This window comes from Maylandia zebra, linkage group LG5, assembly GCF_041146795.1.
Source record: "Maylandia zebra isolate NMK-2024a linkage group LG5, Mzebra_GT3a, whole genome shotgun sequence".
In the NCBI taxonomy this organism is placed as follows: domain Eukaryota; kingdom Metazoa; phylum Chordata; class Actinopteri; order Cichliformes; family Cichlidae; genus Maylandia; species Maylandia zebra.
In genome coordinates, this window is record NC_135171.1 from 15,999,484 (window position 1) to 16,021,523 (window position 22,040).

General features: G+C 40.1%; 1 protein-coding gene across 7 annotated transcripts; it reads right to left on the reverse strand.

Annotated features, from left to right (window-relative positions):
• Positions 1-4,771: 4,771 nt before the first annotated feature.
• On the reverse strand, positions 4,772-21,999 carry zgc:109965 (Nicalin-1-like). 7 transcript variants are annotated; one of them, XM_004545217.5, is made up of 19 exons: positions 21,890-21,999; positions 20,269-20,431; positions 19,451-19,641; positions 19,143-19,287; positions 18,911-19,008; positions 18,699-18,776; positions 18,487-18,590; positions 17,958-18,046; positions 17,705-17,844; positions 17,430-17,608; positions 16,131-16,218; positions 15,973-16,011; positions 15,479-15,651; positions 15,325-15,378; positions 15,151-15,229; positions 12,769-14,965; positions 12,644-12,691; positions 12,424-12,534; positions 11,808-12,317 (listed from the first exon to the last, which is right to left on the reverse strand). In XM_004545217.5, exons 2-16 carry the CDS (start codon positions 20,402-20,404, stop codon positions 14,909-14,911), a joined length of 1,650 nt encoding a protein of 549 aa, XP_004545274.1. In that variant the 5' UTR covers positions 20,405-20,431; positions 21,890-21,999; the 3' UTR covers positions 11,808-12,317; positions 12,424-12,534; positions 12,644-12,691; positions 12,769-14,908. The 7 variants fall into 7 exon arrangements, with proteins under 7 accessions (XP_076739978.1, XP_076739973.1, XP_076739975.1 ...); XM_076883863.1 differs by lacking the exons at positions 15,151-15,229; positions 15,325-15,378; positions 15,479-15,651; ... (10 more) ...; positions 20,269-20,431; positions 21,890-21,999 and adding exons at positions 4,772-8,972; positions 9,155-9,532 and having other exon boundaries at positions 11,515-12,317; positions 12,769-14,663; positions 14,765-14,908; XM_076883858.1 differs by lacking the exons at positions 15,151-15,229; positions 15,325-15,378; positions 15,479-15,651; ... (10 more) ...; positions 20,269-20,431; positions 21,890-21,999 and adding exons at positions 4,772-8,972; positions 9,155-9,532 and having other exon boundaries at positions 11,515-12,317; positions 12,769-13,076; positions 13,488-14,908.
• Between the last annotated feature and the right edge of the window lie 41 nt (positions 22,000-22,040).

Genomic DNA, 22,040 nt, shown 5'->3' on the forward strand with positions numbered 1-22,040 from the left:
TTCAATTCTAATTTTCTAAGCTTTGAAGGAGCCGGTGGTTGGATGTGGGCTGCCTCTCAGAGCATGTCTTCGGTTCCACTGAGCACACAGTAGCTTAGGGATCAGCCTGTGTCTCTGACAGGAATGTGTGCCACTGAGTGTTGGCCTGTCCGCTGAACAGAGCTGCGAGCCTCAGATCAGTGGCATTGGCTGGCCTACGGGTTGTTCTTTATGGCTGTGTCGCTGAGTGGCTGGCTCTCTGCTGTGCACACGGCAGCCCTCCAGATGGATGCTGGGACAGCGGAGGCCACAGGGCTGAAAATCCCATCAAGCAGCAGTTCCAGCCCCTTGCACTGAGAAGATGAAGCGCACCGGCACACCAGGGGACACAGGCCAAACCCTTCTGCACCTCCATCACCCTCTCCCTCTCTCTCTCCCCCCCAACCCCAATCCCTTCATGTACCTCTTTCCTTCCTCCCTTCATCCCTCTGTTCCCCTTTTTTCTTCCTTTTACAGGAGAAGACTGCATGCCCAACCAGCCAGAATATGGAGTGTGGCCCTTGGGGTCTATGGCCCTTGCTTGTTAAATAAAGGAGCTGACTGGCTGATTGATAGACCCTCAGCAGTGCCTGCACCTCACATGTTTCCCAGTTCGCTGCCTCATATATGAATCCTTTGCTGGTCAGGCCTGCGTTAGCATTTGTTAAATGCAGTATTTGATGGATGGCACCAATTTTCCTCCAAAACCTAGATGAGCCACCTAAGCACCTTTCCCACTCCCCTGGTTTCTTCTCAGGTGAAGCCCATGAGCGTGAGGGGACATAAGTGTGCTAAAACAGTATCAATCAAACAAAGGAAGTGCCATGAAGTATATTAACTTATTAAAGTTATTTAATACATAATTGGTCTTGCACACTGTGCTCTACTATCACATCAACCCTCAAGCTGACAAATCTTGCTATCAGCACTGACTATGTCCCTGTAATGCCAGAGGCATGCTCTGAAATCGACAAAGGCTGCAGAGGAGTGTCAGCCTGATGCAGTGCATCGAACAGACAGGTGAAAAAGATAAACAGATGCGAGACCAGTCTCTGGGGTGTTGGGTTCATTTGTTACCTAGCGAGGACAGACATATTCCTGTCAGACAAGCCGTGGCAACACCAGATGCGAGGTCATTCTAGTTACGGAGAGAAAATCTTGGGTTAAGGACAAAGATTCTCACTTCACACAAGAGATGGCCATGAGGTTTTATTTCCCCTGTGGTCATCTACGATAAATGCTCATTCCACATTTAGCTCCAAGGAGCCAGAACGCTTTTTTAATAAAAGTGAGGCTTATTTGTCACTGTCACCTCCACAGTTCGGTTACTATGGGTGATCTGACAATAATTCAGACAAAGTACGTTCACCTAAAATTATTTTTGTGAATGAGTGACCTTATTTAGAAATGTATAAAACATACGATTCATTAATTACTTTTTTTTGTAGTGGTTAATTAACAGTAAGTCAAATAATAACATTTCAACAATATATGCAAACATTTCTGGGGGAAAAGACAATTTTCCAACTTAATTGTATTTCATGTAATGTCCTTTTTGCCAGATTTTCTCAACAACTGGATGTAATAAGCCAAGGAATGTCTAACATTTTATAAGTATTAGGTTTTTCTGTGAGAGAGATGTTTTTGATTTAATACACAGAGCGCAATCTATAATGAATAGTATGCGCTTTGCTGCGTAGGACAGAGAGCAGACACACTGAAGTCTTATAGAGGATATGGGAAGGTACTTGAGACACACTGGCTCCTAACCAGAACAACTGGCGTCTCTCCTCTGCAGATGGACACACAGGTGGGCTCACAGGTGGAGAAGGAAGAGGGGGAGGGCTCTGCCAGTTTTGTGTCCTTCTCGTTGTATGTGTGCGCGCACGTCTGCTCATGTGTGCAAACGCTTGTGTGTGTGTGTGTGTGTGTGTGTGTGTGTGTGTGTGTGTGTGTGTGTGTGTGTGTGTATAGGTGCAACATCTGGACCATGGTCCACTGACATGTCAGCAAAAGGTATCATCAGTGAAGCTACACTGCACCCTTCTGGACAACCGCAGCAGCACATGGCCTAAACAGTCTTCACGTCTAGGTTCGTTTTTACTGTCGGAAGAAACTTGATTAAAAGCTCTTAAGAGAGCTTGTTTTATTTAAATCTGTTTCCTTTTGTTTTTAACACATTAAAATACAGTGAACAACAACATTTAAGTATCTTTAAAAATATATAAACACACAGTTTTTGGAAACCTTAAAAGGTATGTTTCCATACACTGAACTAAGTCTTAAGATAATTCATTAAACTGGTATTTCTTCTGCATACAAGCATCTCCACTTCTAATCCTTTTCCAACCTTTCTCCCAGAAATCTCTCAGATGGTCCTAAAGCTCCTAAAGATCTTACATAAATTATTGTTCAGTCTATGAAAAGATAGGCACAGCCAAACAATATGATTGTAGAAAGAACACTGACAAATAATATTGATCCGGGGAGCGCACAGACAGCTAATCAATGAATGTATGTCCTCCCTGCACAGGCTGCAAGTCCAGATCAATTTTGAAGACAGATGAGACATTGGCAAATAAAGCGAAGTAGTTCTGAAGCATATCCCGCTGTTGTGAAATGGAATAAATTCCCAAAACATATGAAAGATCGACTCTAGCTATGAGGAATGGAGATGCCAGACTGTTTGAACTCAGAAAGAGCAGTCGTGTTTTATGCCGTAATTGTAATAAATATTGTGGCTTCTATCTCACAGTGTAGTAAGTTTATCTTTCTTATTCTTGGTGTCTAGTCATACACTTTTATATCACTTGCTCTCTGGCCTCACATCATGAACCACCTGATGATTTATTGATCTGAACACAGCCTCCAAATAACCCGCAGAATGGTTTCATCACCTTGTCATTATTGCCCCATGATGAGCAGGTTTCAAAAAGTTGGAAAAGTCCCTCAAGGGTGTCTCTTTCAATATTGAACTGATCAGCACATTAGTTTTCATGTATTGCAGACTTAAAAGAGGTTATAGGTTGTTACTGGCTTGCTGATTGCATGGTCAGCTTACTGACCTAAATTTCACATTATTTTTCTTCCATGCTTGTATCCTTAAGATTTTATTTATTTTGTGTGTAAAAAGTCAGACGGGCATTGTTGGGGGATTAAAAACAACTGTCAGGCATATCTAACAATTTAATATTGATTTTTTTTTTCATGCAAAAGGTCTTCAAGCACAAAATATGACAAGCCTGGATTCTTTAAAGCATTAATGTGCAAGTTTGCACCACCTTTCTTCAACACAGCCTGAATTCTTTCAGCTAAACTTTCTGGTAAGCAGTCTTCAGAAATAGTTCTCCATACTTCTCGAAGGACATTCAAAGCTCTTCTTTGGATGTCGGCTGCCTTTTGTTCTGTTTTATGTCAAAATTATTCCACACTGCGTCAAAATGTTGATGTTTGGGCTCTAGGGAGGACAATTTATCTATCCAGGTATGCTTTTACTGTACTGTCAGTGTGTTTGGGATCATTGTCAAGTTTTTAGCTGCTGCCAATTCGATACCTTCCAGATGGTGTTGCATGGTGGATCAAAATCTGGCAGTGCTTTTCTGCATCAGTTTTGCCAAGATCCTGAGACCACTGGATGAACTGCAGTCCAAAACCATGACAGAGCAGTTGTTCTGTTGTTGCTCTGCAGACACTAACTGCTGTACATCTTCTGACCTACTCCATACATACTGACAATTTGAACTGAAAATTTCATATTGTGATCCATCAGTGCATCAGACTCGCTGCCCCTGGTTTTCATCCCAGTTTTTGTGTAATTTACCATGCCTCGGCCTTTTCTCTGTGTTCCACTTGCTTAAGGATGGGTTCTTGACAACCCCCCTTAAACTGAGACCATTTCTGATGAGCCTTCAGAAAAAAGTAGATGGATCAATTGAAAGGCCAGATGCATCTCATGTTGTGTGTAAGGTCTGGATTCTTTTCCCATTTCTTAAGAACATGATTTTTAGACACTCTGCTGTAATTTTTTAGGCCAGTTGCTTCTTTTTTTCTTGTTGCAAAAAATGTATTTTATGCCTGTCAGCCTGTGTTATCTTTGGCATTTTTCATACATTCAACAAATTCTGTTTTTCTGCAACAAGCTGTAGCAACAAAGTGCCTAAAGATACAATTTAGAAAAAGGTTTTGTTTTTCGGTTCGTGCCAAGTTGTCTGTGTAGTGAACACTGGTGCATCCCTTGAGTTATGTGCTTTTATTGTGCTTGAATGATTATAAGTCAGAATTATAAGAATCAAGTGGCTTAACAAACAAAAATATATTCCAGTGAAAAACAGTCACAAGGACTGGACTGAAACCAAGTCTGACTCCTTGGAAGCAAAATATAAATAAATGAGGGATGGCTCAAGACTTTTACACAGTGCTGTACATTCATACAAACTGGCATTGGATATGCTGCCCTTTCACATTGGGGAAGAAGAAACCTTCAGTCAAAGATTCAGCTTTCAGTCTTGTTATGTGGCAAGGTGGTCTTAGACTGAAATAGCCTTAGAGATTGGCTTGGCCCAGATGCTAAGTGAGAACAGCTATAAATAGGTAGAACAGCTGTGATGTCAAAAGGCAAAAACAAAATTCAGTGGATGTCAACATAGAAGCTACATTTCAAATGGCAAAAGTTCAGCATGAACCCACAATAGGTCAAAAACAGAAACCATGAGAATATTTAAATTAATCCACAGGAAGTCAAAAAGGGACATCATTAAAGTTGATTTATCCATTTATTCAATTTTAAAAGGATTTTGAATTTAAGTCAAAATTTAAAACAAATAACAATGAAACAGACAAAACCAATAACAAGGTTGGGTTCTTGGATAGCCTTTGATATGCCAGTCAGAGGAATATGTTACTTAACGTATTCTAGTTTGACGAGAAGATCAATATCTGTTGCACCTCTTGATAATAGCATACATGATATTACATACTGTACTTTGATCTATAACGGTGTTGGGGGGAAAAAAAATAAATAAATGGACATTTGTAGCTACATAGTGAAAAAAATGATAGAAAAGCCTGAGGAGCAAAGACATCGTGTTCTGCAACATTAACATTACACTTCAACCCATTTACACATCACAAATATTACCTCACAATCAATACATTCCCATTTCCAGAAAAGTTCAGATGTTGTGTAATATTTATATAACTGCAAGATACATTTATATAAAATTGCACCTTGTGAGTTGTATACATTGTTTGTTTGTTTTTAATTAATTAACAGTTGAGCAATAGTTTTAAGCAACTTCTTTTATCAACCCCGGTTCTTGAACTCAGAAGACCAAATGATGATGCAAATTAAAAGCAAAATGTTTTGTCTTTGTTTTCCCCTGACACATAATTTCAGCTGCTCAAAACCTTGGTCTCCAGTATAGGCAGGCCAGTTTAGCACCAGGACTCTCCATGATCTTACTGAAATAGCCAAGGCCTTCCCTTAAAATAATATTAATAAAATAAAAATAAAAGCCATACATTGCCCAGAAAACTGTGTGCAGTGTTCAGCATTGAGTAAAATGTCATTTAAACTGTGCCCTGCTAATAGGTAAATGAGTACAATTTTGACTGGCAAGAACACAGGACAGGTTTCACTTGTCTTCATTCATTTTAAATGAAAAAAAGTAGTGATGTGTGTGGATCTTGCTTAATATTTTTTTTTTCTTCCTTGAATAGCAGAGATAATGTGCATTAACTGATACAATAACAATGTTTTTGGTCCAGTTAGTTTAAAGAAGTGTCATTCTACCACCTCCAATTAAATATGGGCCTGAAGTAATTAGCAAATAGTAATATTCTCTTCTTTTATTCTCTTTACTCTGTATTGACATTTCTTTTAAAATAGGGCTGTGATAAATGCATTTAAAAAAAAAATCGAATAATCACTTTGCAAATAGTTATTAATAACAGGCACATCACTGCCGTTTAATTAATCAAACAAACCAAGATTACAAATAAAATCATTGTAGCATTACAAGTGATTATTAAATTACACTAAATTTACAACACCTATCATTTTCATTTTTTTAAATTATACCAAAAAAATGCTACAGAACTGCTTATTATTTTGGACGTGGCAAACACTGCATAAGACATGAAAGTATTACTGCCTTTTTAGCTGCATACAAGCTTAGCCAAGATCATTAAAAGAACTGCGAGATACTTCAGACGGCCTGAGAAAACCATTACCTGAGTCAGAAAGGACAACATTCAAAGCTTAATAAAAAGGAGTCTCGTTCTTGTCTAAGAGTAGTTACATGACTCGGTGTTGCATTAGTGAGAGCTGTGCACTTTGTAATGATTAAACCTCAAGCACTGATTCTAATGAATGAAGCATTAAAGATAACTTCCTGAGAAGTATCCAATAACGACACCCCTTCAGTCGTCCTCCCACCACAGTCTGTTTGGCTTAAGCTGAAATTCAAAGTGCTGCGAGGCTCAAATAACAACTTTATAGCATTCACTGGCAATTAAGCTTAACTTCTTTCACAGTTAGTAAATCCCCTTTTTAACAAATGTCTCAAGTATGTGGCTTAAAGCAGCACAGATAGTTTTAAAAATCTTACAGACACACAAAAATATGCTTAACTAATGAGTTTTAAAACATACCTTCGTTACTGTAAAATAATAAGTGGTTTGGCACATTAGTCTTGCTAGATCTGGTAAGACAAGTAGCTTATGGTGGCCATTGTTGGCTAATATTGCAAGCATACAAACATAAAAGATCGGTGTCTATCACATTTTACCATTTACAAGATTAATTCTACCAGACACCAGAAGTTATACGATTTCAGTTTAAATCACACTAAGCTATGATTCATTATACCATAAAATACTAAAGACAATGTTGTAATTATTAGTTTAAATCAAATTGGGGAGAAAAAAAATCAGTGATGATGAGATTTTAAATGTTTTTGAGTGACAATGTTCACATTTGTAAAGTAATGTGCTGTTAAAATTTTAATTTCTATAAAAAAAAAAAAAAAAAAAAAAACATTTTTTCCCCCACAAATCTGTCCATATAACATCCATCCACCCATCCATCAATAAAAGGACTTGTGAAGCTTGTCCCACAAGCAAATCGGAGCGTAAAATAATCAAGACTGTTATTTACCTCCTGCTACACCCAAAGAAAATAGGCAATTTCATCCAGGTCTACAGGATAGTCTGTGAGGTGCAATGGTTCCTTGATATCAAATCTCTCCCCCTTGTAGCTTCTCCAATGGCCAGCTGGGAGGTAGATGTCTCTCTCTTGCTTTCCAGGCTCTAAAACTGGGGCTACCATGAGGTCATCCCCAATCAGGAACTGGGAGTCAATTTTATAGGCTGTCTCATCACCTGTGGCAATCCACCACACTGGTCGTATGATTGGGTCCCCAGTGCTCAGCACCTCGCTGGCCAGCTCCAGGACCCTTGGTGCCACAAGACTTTCATGGAGGGCGGTGTATTTCCGAGCAATTTCAACTACATCATCGCCGTACTCCCACGGTGGAATAGAAAACTGCATAGAGGGCATGAAGGCTGACAGCTCCAACCAGCGGATATAAAGTTCTCGGTCAGGTAATCCACGATTTCCATATGTGCGGTTCACATGCGCATTCCCTCCAATCATATCTGGTAAAATGAACTGGTAGCCCAGAATGCTGATGGTAAGCACTGCAGGAATAACAGATTTGAGACCCAACTCATACCCCCAAACTGAGTCTCTGTCAATTGGTCTGAAAAAGCAGGATATGTTCTGGGACTGGTAACCACTGCGCGCCTCAGCTCTGTCATTGTACAGGCTTGCCATTTCTGTGTAACGTCTTGTGAAAATACTCGGGTCCCGAATGGATTCCAAAGTCTTAAATTTCCATGGTAAGTAGTTAGCCTCTCCTGCCTCAAATTTAAAAGAGGACACCCCATACCTGGATCGCAGTGAACGTAACTGGGAGGCAAACCAATCACGGGTTTCAGGGTTTGTGAAATCCAAGATGCCACCAATGCCATTCCACCAACGCACTAAGGCTGACAGTTGGCCTGTAGGTTCTCGGACAAACAATCCCCTCTCCACACAGGTATGGAAGTTTTCTGAATCATGATTAACAAAAGGGTGAATCCAGAGAGACACCATAAAATCATCTGACTTCAGCTTATGAAACATAGCAGAGGCATTGGGGAACTTAACTGGGTCAAACTCAAAGTCCCCATAGTGGCGGGAATAGCCATCATCCAGTTCCATTTGGCTACAATTGAAGTTATACTTGCGAATGTTCGCAGCATATGTCAAAAGCTTTTCTTGGTCAATGTCAGTTTTATGTAATGCCCATGTTGACCAACTGGGATGGCGAAACATAACTTCGGCAGGCACTTTGTTTGGCTTGTTGAAGTATCTGCGGACCATGTACTTGTGTATGGATGTTACATCCGATCCCACACAAACTCTGTAGCTAAGTTCCGCACATGGCATCTCCCCTGGGTTTGGCTTAAAGGAACTATCATTATACCGTGCTTGGAAGTACATGGTCTTCTCTGTGTCATTCCAACCCAAATGGAAGGGCACAGAGTTATTGATCTTGATGGCAGTGGCATTAGATGAAATCCAGTAACTCTCTAAAATTCCACCAAACTCATCACGATTCGAGTAGATGTCACTAGTAACAAATGGTTTTGGAGCCTGTTGGCCAGAAATAGAAATAGGCCAGTGTTGAACTGCTGACACTGCGCCTCCATACCAGTGTGCAAACTTGTATGTCATTGCATGCTCTACGGGAATATCAGGAACCACTTCCTCCCAGCGCACACGGTAGCATTGGACAGTATCCTTGGGCCGTACTGTCTCAATGAAAAAAATCAGTTTTCTGTCTGTGGTGCGGACGCAGCTCAGAATCTCACCTTCTTTAGAGCAGGAGTCTAAATCAAGGGTCCCTGACCTGTCAAGATTCAAAAATAACTATAAGCATTATCTCTTTACACAAATCTCACATTTCTGTTAAATGACAAAAAGTTCAGCACATATTTAAAATAATGGATTTGTATATTTAAAGGTCTCATTTTTTCTGTATATGGAAACTTAAATAGCAAAAAAATAAATAAAATAAATTGAAATACCAACCTGAAATCCATTCTGAAAACGATAGACCCTCCCTGGTTTCGGATGATGTAGCCATCTTTATTCAGATCCAGCAGCTCAGTCTTAAGCAGTTCCGCTTTGCGTAAAGAGGCTATGTAGTAACACCACGCAGTCACAGCTGCAATCACCAGCACTAGCCCGATTACTCCAGCTCCAACTAAGGGTCGAGTGTCCTTGCTGAGTTTCTGCTTAGGGATAACATCTGTAATTGTGCCTCCCGCTCCACCTGGCACCACTTGGTACATGTTTCTGCTGTTCAATGTGCAAATCCCAAAGTAGCTTTTCCACAGATCATCAATATGTTTTACAGGAAACCTCTTCTGTTTGACACTTGGAAGCTTGTCACATCTGTTTTTCTTCCTGCCATGACAACGATATACCAGTCTTTTAAAAAAAATAAAAAATTGGTGACGATGCAATATTTGTAGATTTCATATTAACACAGTATTTTGAGGAAATCAAACTTCAATTACTATTTTGATTCTTTATAAGAAAAATGTGCAGGTGTTTTAGTGCATTCATGTTTCTTTCAGTAGCAAACAGTCAGAATATACCAATGAAACTATCAAAGGACCTCCAGGAAAACAACCCCAGCCCCATCGGTGCTCTCAGTCCTTCTTGTTTCCCTGTCAGTTCAAAGCCTCCACTACATTTCCTGGGTTGTCTTACATGCTCTGCATTGCTGAACAAAGTGATTTCACAGCACTTAAAGGTATTAGGCTGTCAGAATGTAAACTTTAAAGATGTGTTTGAGATTTAACCAAACAAATCTACTGCCAATTACCCATAAAAAAAATAAGTAGATGTTCCCAACAGTAATTCTAACCTATGAGATCAAAATTGAAAGAATACTCATTTGTATGTAAGGAGGCACAGAAGCAGAAAAGGGGATTTGGGCCTTAAACCTCTGCCAATGTCAGGAAGGAAAGTAAAGAATACTAAACATTGTGTTCTATCAAGCCCAACAAACCAAAACTCCAAGTAACCCACACATCATTCGGTGCAAGTTTGACAGCAGAGTAAACAAGTCTAACAAAAAGAAAACAGACAGAGATCCATTTGTAGTGCACCTCCCAGCGAAGGGAAGGCAGAAACTCTTATGGGTAAACTAATTAATGGCTGATGTTAGTTATTGTGGCTTTAACTAATCAGAGGAGATCTGATAAGAATGCACAGCCGATCTAGCGGAGTTCAGTCCTCTCCAACTCAGCTACATGCTCACTAGTCCTAACTACACTTGATGCTCATGCTCTGCCCTGGCAGCAGGGGTCGATAATAAACAAATGCTGGCTATTAATTAGCAATCTAATTGACTGATTCTGTGTTCAACCAGCCCTGGTATAGATTTCCCCCAACAGCAGTAGTGATAACATAAGCCTATCATTAATTAACAGAGAACTAACTGCTGGTAGCTCTGAGATTCAATCAAGCTGCTGGACCCAGTTAGGAAATTTACCAAGAAAGTCAGAAGATCATTTACCATTTCTAGGAGTTATTTCTTCTTTATTGTAATGGAAAACTACAAGGGTGGGTTTAAGAAGTTAACCTATGACAGTTTGTGATTTGATATTGATCATATCAGGCTGAAACCAACACTTTGGTCAACATTAATAGGTTTTTTCCACCAAGAAGTACCTAATTGTTTCATCCACACAATCCTGGAAAACTGTGCAAGAGGCCACAGTGACATCTTTCCATTTCTTACAAATATGCACGTGTGTGTAGACCAAATGATTTTTGCTTAGTTTTATGGAGCTAAAATTTAAAAAATAAAAATAAAAATGTGGCCAATCCTTTCTGCTCCAGTTTCAACGGCTTCTCACAAACAAACTCAAAGTTTTCAAGTACAGCATGTTCTTCTTCTAAAAGCTTTACACTGCATTTTTTTTGTTTAAGGTATTATCAAGAGGGCTCATATGTACCATTTCAGCTGATTCACTATCTACCATCACATGGAGGAAAAACAAACAGTGAAGTGCTGATCAAATCAGAGCAGCCGTGTGAGAAAGAAACCCTCCATCAGTCTAAATCTAAGCTCGTGCGTGTGTGCAAAATTGACTGTTGTGTGCTGTGGAGTTTTTGCTTATATATCTGTCTCTTATTAACTGCATAAATCGTGCACTACAGACAACAACAGCGCATTTCTAAGCATGTCTGTGTCTGTCGATGTATAGAGACCAGTCGTTGGTTTTATCGCCTTAGTAGGTGGTACGAGAAAGAAGAAAAATAACACGTAATCCATGTGCACTATAATTTTCGCTCACACTTGTTGCCCTTTTCTCTTCGGTTTGTTAGATTTTAAATTACATTTATAGTTTATTTTTGTGGGTTTTTTTGCCTACCGATCAGCAGCAGTCCCCCCGTCGACTCAAAGTACAACTTGTTTGCTTCTGTTCACACAAACAGCCCGTGAAAGGAATCAAAGCGTGCTGCTGGGTCTCCGCCCTGCACACGTCCATAAACGCCTGGGAAATGTAGTTCAGCAGAAAAGCAGCGCTCTGTGTTTTCTCATTCTGCTGCGCATGTGACAGTGTTGCATGCAAATTACGCAATACTTCACAAAGAACCCGATGAACCTAAAAGTCACCAAAAAAGTGCAGTGTATACAGAAGTGAGGAGTTGATCCTTAGCAAAGTGAGGGTAATGCTTCCTTTATTTGCATCGATAGTGACACTCTTTCACTGCATTTGCTCTGGTAGTTGAAGACGGCATCATACTGTATCATTGTACTGATTCCCTTTTAATTGACACACGTTTTCCTCAGAAGATTAAAATTACAAAAACTCACGTACAGCACCTTAGGGCCTCAGAGCCTCATTTGATCTTCAAAATCATCCCATGAGAAGATCTTTGGTACCGATTGAGCACTTAACTGCAAAAGTTTCCTTGCATTACACAATGAGATAACAGCTGCGCTTGTACACTCTACATGATTCACTCTTACACCTTGTCTCACTGGGTTAATTAACAGAGAATTAAGGAAAAGTTAACAATTGCTGGAGAGTAGCCTCAGGCTCTCCGTGGATCTTGGAAACCAGAGCTCTAATAATCCTAATAAAGGCTTTCAGACACAAACTCTGGGTGTATGATGTAGTGTCCAGCTTGGTAGGGCTTCACCACATGGAAACAGCTGTAGCAACCACTGCTGAGGAACCAAAAGAGAGAAAAAGGACTATCAGCAGCTATTATTAAATGCACCAAAACAAAAATGGGGATATATTTCAATATATCACATTCGACTAAATAATCACCTGTTATCCCGGCTGCTGTTAGAACAGCACCTCTGGTATTTTGTCTGTACAAAGCTGCAAGGAGCTGCAGGAGTTTGGGCTCTTGTTTGAAGCGGAGCAGCTGTATTTTGCCTGTTCGAAAGAAGAAAAAAAAAGTTTTTTAATAGAATTACTAGGTTATAAATCAATAATGTTCATCAGCCCTGAGACCATAAGAACAGGCCAAAGGTTATTTGCCTACCTGAGCTGCTGTGTTGAATGTGGATGAACATGCTTTTGATAACCAAGTCTGCTGCAAAGAGAATCACTCTAAATCACTGAGTATTTATCTCTGGTCTGTTGATGGAATATACAGAATATATTTACCTTTGTGGGCTCTTCAAAGCAGTGCTGAGGTGGATGTCAGTGCTCGGGGAAGGCTCGGTCAGTTGTAGTTTCTGCAGTTTATCAGCAGAGGGCATGGCTTGTACTGTTGATGGGTTGACAGGGGGCATGTGTTGTGTTTTGTCGGTTGTATTTAGATAGCTGTCAGAACAAGTTGCAACAGGACCGTGAAATGAAAAATGTCTGACAGGGGGGAAAAGAGGGCGGCTGAAGTCCACAGGGGGCAAGGGATGAAGAAGTGCATGGGTTGACCTATTGTTTGACTGAAGGCTCCTGGGAAACAGAAAGTCCTTGGGAGGCAAAGAACAAATGGGACACATACATGTAAATTTTCTTAACTCTATTCATCCTTGCATGAATAAATAAGCACGGAGAAATTCCTGCATAATAGTAGGATACAGCTGTTATGATTCACAGAAAAATGTGCCCAACCAGTCAATTAGTAGGACACTTTTTTTTAATATAGCCAAACAAAATACAATGCATAGAGCAGTAGGTATAATTGCCTCAGATAATCCTGTCTGCCTGAAATGAGCTATATTTTTCATATTTTCTGAATCACCCAGGGTGATATAGTATAACTTCTAATTTTGGAGACAAATTTGAAAAAAAGAATATAGAAATTCCAAAATTTCCAACAGTCACTCCGGCCTTTCATTCACACAGATCACGTAGGCAGTATTGAAAGCTGTGTGTCTTACCGCCCGGGGCTGAGGGTTGTTCCTACGGTGGGCAGAGGTTGGTCGAAGTTGAGCTCTTTTCACTGTGCCTGGAGATCTGAACTGTTCATTGTACACTGTGATGTATAGTTGGGGAACCATCTTCACTGACTGCCTTACTTACTTTTCCACGGCTTACATCCAGATCAGCCTGCCTGAATGGAGCATGCAGCATCACTCACCTCCCCCTGACACCTGCTAACTCCACCCCTTCCCCGAAAACAGTGTACCTCCTCTTTGTATTACCTTTGTCTGTGTGTTTGTTTGTTTGGAAATATTGTCTAATATTTATGGGGGTTTATTATTCCTGGAGTGTGAATACCACCTATTTCACTGTCATATTTATATATTATTTATTCTATATTTATATAACAACATGACATTTCTCTTGCATCAGTAGTTATAAATTCTGCATGAAACCCTGTCAACCTCCAAACTGATAAAACTTTTTGTTTAACCTGGAGCTATTCTGATTAATGTACTCTGTTGGAAGGAAAGCAGATTAAGGGCATCCTTGCTGAAGCAGAAAAACTCTTTGTGCTACCTGAGCACTCGGCCACTAATCCTCCTTAGCTGCAAGCCCCCTGCAGAGACACACATACCTGGGGTCACAGCCCATGACCTATTTCCCTCCCAGGGGCCTTTACAAATAAGCCAACACCAATCTCCAACACTTCTGGCCGTTCGGCTGCCTCGTAGTTAAAATAAACTCAGCGCTATCAGATCAGCAGAAAAGGAGTGAAACAGCAGAGAAATGGGGCTTCTAAAAATCTTCACCACCACCACAACCACCACCACCCAGTGTCACCTCTGTTCACTGTCAGCTTGCCACATAAGCATTAATAATTTACCAAGCGCTGTAGGGTGCCTTTGTGTCTCCAGCGCTCTCACTGACTTATCTGTGACAGGAACTGGCTGTTCATCTAGTGAAGCGGTTGGGGCCTCGCTTGACAGCCATGTTAAGCCCAGTCAAATCCACGCGAACAGATGCAGAGCAGAGGATATGGGGAATCATAGTAATGATCTGGCAGGAGTGTCCTTCACAGGAGCTCAAATCAGATCCAGGGCTGTGCGTTCCCAGCTTTGATACAGTTTTCATACAGCTTGAAACAACTTCTTTATTTCGTTTCATTTTGTTTCAAACGGCACACTCGGAGCCTGTTAATGTAAGTAATTTTCACAGTTAAGTGACTTCAAGTGTAATGAAAGGTACAAACATCTTTTTTTTTAAAAAACAAACAAACAAACAAAAAATTTACATTTCAAAGTAAATTCCCACTTTATATGAGATGCATGTGATCATGCAAAGAGGCTTCCTGCTGCACACCCGGCAAATGTCCAACATGTGCAGAGCTGACTTCAAAGCGCTTGTCATGGAGTCGGTGGTCGTAGTCGTAGTGGATTCAGTGGTGCTTAGTTTTAACTGCTGCTTTTAGTTTTGTGTAGAGAAAACCGAAATTCTGTTAAAAGAGAAAGAATAGGTTATTTTAAACTGGTAGTGCTTTTAGACTACGCAGAATGACGAATAAACAGTGCTGTAGCTGCACTGTCTACAGTTCCTTGTAAACAGTGCAGTTACATGGAAATATGGAATACAGTATGATTAGATAATATAATATGGACGTCAAAGAGTGCATTAACACACCTGGATTGCGTAGTAAACAATACCCAGGTAAGCAGCAATGCAGCCTCCCAGGAACAGATCAAAGGCTGCAGGCTTCACTCTGAATTAAAAAATGCACATTAGAGTTTTAATGGCTTATTAAATTTAACATATACACTAAAATTTAAAAACAGATATAATAATACCAATATCTACCTGTACATGACTATTGGTTGGCTCATTTGATCAAAGAAGGTAATATCAGGATCCCTGCAGGAAGAAATGTTGTTGATCATTATTATTGTTGTCGTGGTATGACCGATTGGATTGAAAAGATGTTCTTTCTACTCAGATAGCTGTATTTTTTTACCTCTTGTCCTGTCGGAAGGTGTGTCTGTGGACTTGCTGCAGATAGCGCTTGAATTCGTGCTCCAGTGAGTTGACCAGCAAGATATGACTGGGTTCCTTATCCAGCAGCTGAGTAGCCCGAGGGACTGATGTCAGGAAGGACATCAAACTGGAGATACGACTGTCCTGAATGTCCTGAATTACAGATTTGGATGTGGGTTTTGCAGAGGGGAAAAAAGAAATCACACAAAACTCAGCTTCTACTCTGCATGCATCAGTTCTTATGATTTAAAAAATAGACTCTGTTTAGACTTTTTCAGTTACATGTAGATATAAATCTTTAAGAAATGACATTAAAACATGTTTGAATAAATAACCTCAGTGATCCATCCCTAACCTTCAGATGATCATGAGGAATAAGCTGCTGAAAGACTCAAACACTGTGTCATGTCTCTAAACTAACACCAGAGGTCAGCACTTCTCTGTACATACCAATCAAAATAACTGGGAACTTACCAGCTGGCCCTTGAAAACTTGCACATCCTTTGGTGAACCCTTGTGAAAAATAAACACACAGTTATGACACATTAACATGGCTATTTTAAAGCAATGCTGACGTAATGAAATTTTTTTATTATATTTTCAGTATGCTGTGTTTTCATGCATTCAGTCACCTTGTCAGAGAGATTGTACATGTAGCGGGCCAGCGCTTCTGCTATGATGATGCCATTTCGCTTAAGTTTCCGGAAATCCACTTTTGACCTAGAGGTGATAGTCACATGAGTAAATATCTTTTAATGCCCTGTGAAAATACACTTGACTCAACAATCTGTTGGACAAAAACACAGTTTTGTATTTTTGCTTACGTACACCACCGCGGTGGATTTTAAATCAAACAATCAAGACGTGTTTGAAGTGCAGGCTTTCAACGTTGATTCAGAGGGTTTTACATGATAAAAATCTGCCTAGCTGAACTGTGAACAATGAGTTTTGCAGCATTTGGCTGAATCTAAGTAGAGAGTATAGCCCTGTACACTTCCAAATTCATCCTGCTGCTTACATAAGCAGTCACATCATCAATAAACAATAGTGACCCAGTCCCAACGTCTCCCACACGTGCCTATGCTATAACATTGACTCCACAATGTTTAACAGATGCTTCAGATTACGAGCTGTTTCTATCCATCTCTGCACTTCTCTCTTCCCATAATTCTGGGACAAGTTCGACTTTCATTCATCTGTCAAAAGACTTTTTTCCCACACAACTGGGTAGGCTCAGATGTTTCAGATGTTTTCTGACAAAGAGTAATCTGGCCTCCCTTTTCTTTATTTTAACCAATGATTTTCACCCTCTGTACTTCCATCCCAAAGGCTTCTTTAGATTGTAGATTGATCCATGATCTATCTCCTCAAAAGGGTTCTTGACTTGGTTAGATATTGTGAAGTTGTCTTAACCATGGAAATAATTCTGTGATCATGTACTTTAGCTGCCTTTTTTGGTCTAACCAAACCACAGACCCACGCCTTTTTAAGAATATACTTGCGTTCTCTCTATGATAGTTAGTTCTGAATTTTTCAGCCTAATGATGGCTCCCCTCACCTCCACTGATATCGCTCTGAGTCTTATATTAAAAATTACAGTGAAACACTATAAAACAAATTGAACGCTTTGAGTCAAACTGAGATATTATATCTGCTTCATTAGTCATGAAATGCAAGGGAACAGTCCTCAGCTGGCTATGAGACTGCTTGTCAGTGTATTGTCTAATTAATTTTGAGCCTCTGAAACTGAAGGACTGGATATATAAATAAATGTCTGTCGGTGTAAACCTTTTGTAAAAGCTGAAAAGCTGACTTTATTCACACATTAATTCTTTTACTTAAAATACACTATTGTGGTGTACAGGGACAAACAACCTGGGCCTCAATGCTCTCAAATACTACTAATAATAATATCCATAAACAAAACTTGCATGGTGTCTAGCATAGAGCCACGAAGTTCAGATTTAGGATCTTCCAGATGAGACAGAGTGAAGCCCAGGATCCTGCGTAGGCTGTAGCGCTCATGCTCCCAGGCTACAGTAGACTCCACAAGATTGATCTTTTTATGAACCAACCCCACCTTCACCCAGGGAAATCTGGAGGAAACCACCTGGAGGGCAATTAAATAAGATATTTGCACAAATGACTAAGACTGATGAGATCTGGTTGCTTTTCTTGCACGTGTAGAAACAGCTCCGCTGGTTACCTCCTCCAGTTGTTGGATGAAAGACTGCATTGGCGTGTCGGGTTTAGGAGGGCGGGAGACGTGCATGTACAGCTCATCGCCGTTGGCCAGTGTATCCAAGCACAGGACAAATGCCACATTGTCATGGAGAAGGCTGGACTCTGGATGGAAAATATTTAGCTTTAAAAACCTGACATTTTGTGTTTTAATTCACATTAGCACATACAGCACACAGCCCACTCATGTTCAGTGAGTGGCAAAGCTGAAAACTCACCAGCGTGGTCCAAATTCTCTTCAATCCACCTCTTTGTTCCAAGGAAATTGTATTTTCCTCCTCCGGTCAAGGAGAACATTAAATTAAATCTAAAACACACACATACACACACAAAAAAAACATAATTATTCAACAGCTTAACTTATTAACTATAACTGACCTGCACTGGCTGTTAGTTTTCCTCAAGGGTATTTCCGATCACTATCAGTCACTCAAAGCAACATCATTAGAGCCATGCAATTACAAAAGCTTTCACAGTCCAGCTGAGGTTACAATGAAAGCTAAGTTTGAAGATAGGTGTGGTCCCTGAGTAGTGAGTAACGAGGCCCTAATTTTCCTTTCCTGTTTTACTTTTCAGTGTATACTTCCTCCATACAGAATACAGTATCTTTATCCAGCAGCATATTATCTTGTTCAAAGACAGGCACAGCGGGAAAATTCATTGGAATTGCTGCGTGTTCATCTGCTTTGTAGAGACATTTATTAACTTTGCCTTTGCTTTGTAATCTTACAATGAATTGGAACTTACTGTGGTCTGGTTCTGGGACTACTGTAGAGTTTTTGGAAGAGACGGGCCAACTCAATTAGGATTGTGACACCACCGGCATTTGAGTCTGCTCCATAAGACAACCACTGTAAAATGCACACAAGCACATATCCATTTATGGTTCGAGCACAGTCTGATACTCTATCTGCTAAAATTTACACCTAATTTTAGAGGTGTTTTACGATTTGACTCACAGGGGCAAGCCCATAAGAGTCATAGTGGGCTGCGATGACTATAGTGGGTGCATCCTCTACTGCTCCTAGAAGAACTCCCTGAAATAAACATCCCCAGGCATATATCACAGAACCAAAGTGCATTTGCAAGCAGATTGAAAATTATTTAACTGATATTGGATGATCTAATCAATTTTATTCCTCTATGGGGAATTATTGGGTCCCAAACGCACCTCCAGTGTGATTATAGCATTGTCAGTGGTGGCCTTAATTGGGGCATTGTTGATCACTAAAATCTGAAAAGCTGTAGCCGTGACCATACTGCGGAGGACTGTCAACAAAAGAAGAAATGCACCAGAACCGTTAGTAATACCATACCATAACTTTCTTTTTAGTTTTCCCCGGGCATTAGTCCAAACAACCACCATTAAGCATTTGCATGTATCTCGTTGTTGTATCACTTACCTCTGACAAAAATGGATGATGTCCGGGTGGCTGCAGCCTGTTTCACCTCCTCATACATGCAGAGCAGCTGTTCATCCTCAGGTGCCACATACACTGGCATGAGGGTCTCCTTAAGCAAGGTCTCGCTTTCACTCACCATAAATGACTGAGAGACAAAATGCTTTACTTCAACCAAAGGGCAGAGAAACAATTGTAATCTTGATTAAGAGATTCTTAATATCTTCCTTATAATCCTGTTTTCTTCTGATTTCCTTAGTAATTGAGTGATGTGTCAATAACAGAATGAATGCTTTTAAGTATTATAATACCTCTACTGCATTGTGAGGGATACTGGAGATATTTTGGGGCAGCAGGATCAGGATGGCAGCTGCATTTTGTCGTTGGGCCTCGGAGTATTTTTCTGTAGTGAAGTCTTCCACCTTCATTATCACACAGCGGCGGGTTAACGACGGCTCTTCTGCTGAGCGTGCCTCCGCAACAACAATGGCTCCACGACAGCCTCGGCGGACGAGACAAGAGAAGGCAAATGATACATAAATACCAACTTGGGCAACATAGAAACTCTACTTTAAACGCAGCTTCCTCTTCCTGTTTTTTTACACAGAAAAAAAGCCTTTAGCAAACCAATCTGTTTCCAGTGGCAGTGACCACAAGCTCTCAGTGGTCAAGAAATATTAGTTCCCTCAGTCAGCTGTAATTTTTAGGTTAAAAAAAATCCTGTTGGAAGACCTTGCCTCGGCTTTCCAGCTAATCTGCACATTTTAAAAAAAATACACTGAAAATGGTTTCCTTAGAATTTGAAACATAATTTATGCTCAGAATAGGTTCTATATAATTATCCAGTTTTTCCTATATTCCTATAAAATGCTCTAAAATTGGTTACCAGATTTGTAGTGGTTTCATGAGCACCCAGGTTAAACTATAATTTGAGTTTAGCACAGACAAACTCTCTTCCTGGAACATACTGATTTCAAAATATCCTTTCAGCACCAAAGCTTGAATATGCATCATGTGGCACATTTAAGGTCAAACAAAAAACAAGCAAGACTTTAAATTTAGAAGCAATTTTATGCTACAGATTTGTCATTTTTCTTTTTTTATAATATATAGGTGTGTCTGAACTTACCATACTTATGCTGTCCCAGGTTGTACTGTTGCATCCTATAGGCAGTGAACTCATAGGACGACACGGCAGGGAGAGCGGAGCCATGCAGAGACTGCACGCAAAGCAGCAGTGCAATGGCAGCTGTGCTCTGCAACATGATGTGGCATCCAGTTGTGATCTCAGGCTAGGGAGGATGGTTAATGTTAGACTTCATAAGAGACCAGACTTCCTTCAGTGCTGTACAAAAGTCTGGAGCCACCCTTCATTTATTGCTTCCACGAAGCCAGGCGTTCTTGGAATTTTTATTTAAAGTGGTCTTTAGCAATAATTCTTCATGCTTTCTGAAGATCGTTAGACAGGGGCTTGTTTTTACTTATACTGAAACCAGTCCTTGTACCTGATTATTTTAAGAGCTAAGCCACTTAACACTAACATACAAATTGAACAAGTGGAGGAAAAGTGGAAGGCCTAAAAACTATCTAGAGCAGATGAACGCTATTTGGAAGTCATGTTCTTAAGAGATAAGATAATAATAATAATAATAATGGATTGGATTTATATAGCGCTTTTCAAGGCACCCAAAGCGCTTTACAATTCCATTATTCAGTCACTCTCACATTCACACACACAAGATCCACTAAATCCACCTGACACAGAACTCAAGAGACGCATCAGTTGGCCTTCAGTTGGCCTACTGTTCACTGAATCCTCAACAGTGGAAGGATGGGTGTCAAGAAGCAATTTAGAATCCAGGGATGGGGAGAAAAGGCTGAGGTGTGCCAAATTATACAAGAACTGTGAGCAAAATCAGTGGCAATTGTAAATTTTTGGTTCAAATCATCATTAATATGTACAGATTTCTACCTGTAAGAGGTACAACAAGCCTACAGCTTAAATGGTGGAGGCTCTGTCATGCTTTCGGGCTCTTGTCAAAACTGATGGAATTATCAGTGCCGAAAAGTGTCATCAGATTTTGATCCACCATGCAATACCATTTGAAAAGCATTATGAGAATGATCCCAAACATACTCCCAATGCAGTAAAAGCATACCTGGAAAGAAAAACACAAAATGGCTCACTATTAATCATGGATTGGTTTCCCCAGAGCTTTGACCTCAATATTAACAACATCCAAAAAGAGCTTTGATTGCACTTCTAGGCCTGGAGAACTATTCCTGAAGATAACTCAAAGAAGAAGCCTGAAGAAGAGAATTCAGGCTGTATTGAAGAATAAAGGTGGTCATACCAAATATTAACTTTCAAGCTGGTTAGAATTGTATAAACTGTTTTTGCCTTTTAAACCGTATTTCCATTTATGTTTCCACATGTTAGATATAAAGAAATGAGGGGTGACTCAAGACATTTGCACATTATATCTATTATAATATTTTGTGTTTAAATAAAGTCTTTGATAGGGCCAGCAGTGTAAGGCAGAACAGATAAGGGGACAGTAATCACCCTATTCACCACAGGTTTTACAAATACCATACAAGTTTCTAGATGGATGAAAATGAGGTATTCATCATCACCTACTAACCAGTATATGAATCTTAACCAAGAATTCCTTCGATAAGGAGCCCTTCTCTGTTCACAGTGACATTTCCGAACACAAAGTCAGTCACTAACAGAAAATGTTCCTTACCTGTCTTCCTGAAGTCTTTTCTCATGAGGCTTTCTTTCTTCCTTCCTCAACTTCGGTGTTACTCCTTCCACATGGACACATGCTACCGTTAACTCCTGGGATTCAAGGCATCTAGGTAAGCCACCATTCACCATCTGCTCCAGAGGGATCA

Coding starts and splice junctions, on each gene's coding strand:
- zgc:109965 (XM_076883863.1), bottom strand. CDS start 9,417: ATGTACCAAGTGGTGCCAGGTGGAGCGGGAGGCACAATTACAGATGTT. Junction 8,973..9,154: donor GTTTTCAGAATGGATTTCAG/GTTGGTATTTCA, acceptor GAATCTTGACAG/GTCAGGGACCCTTGATTTAG.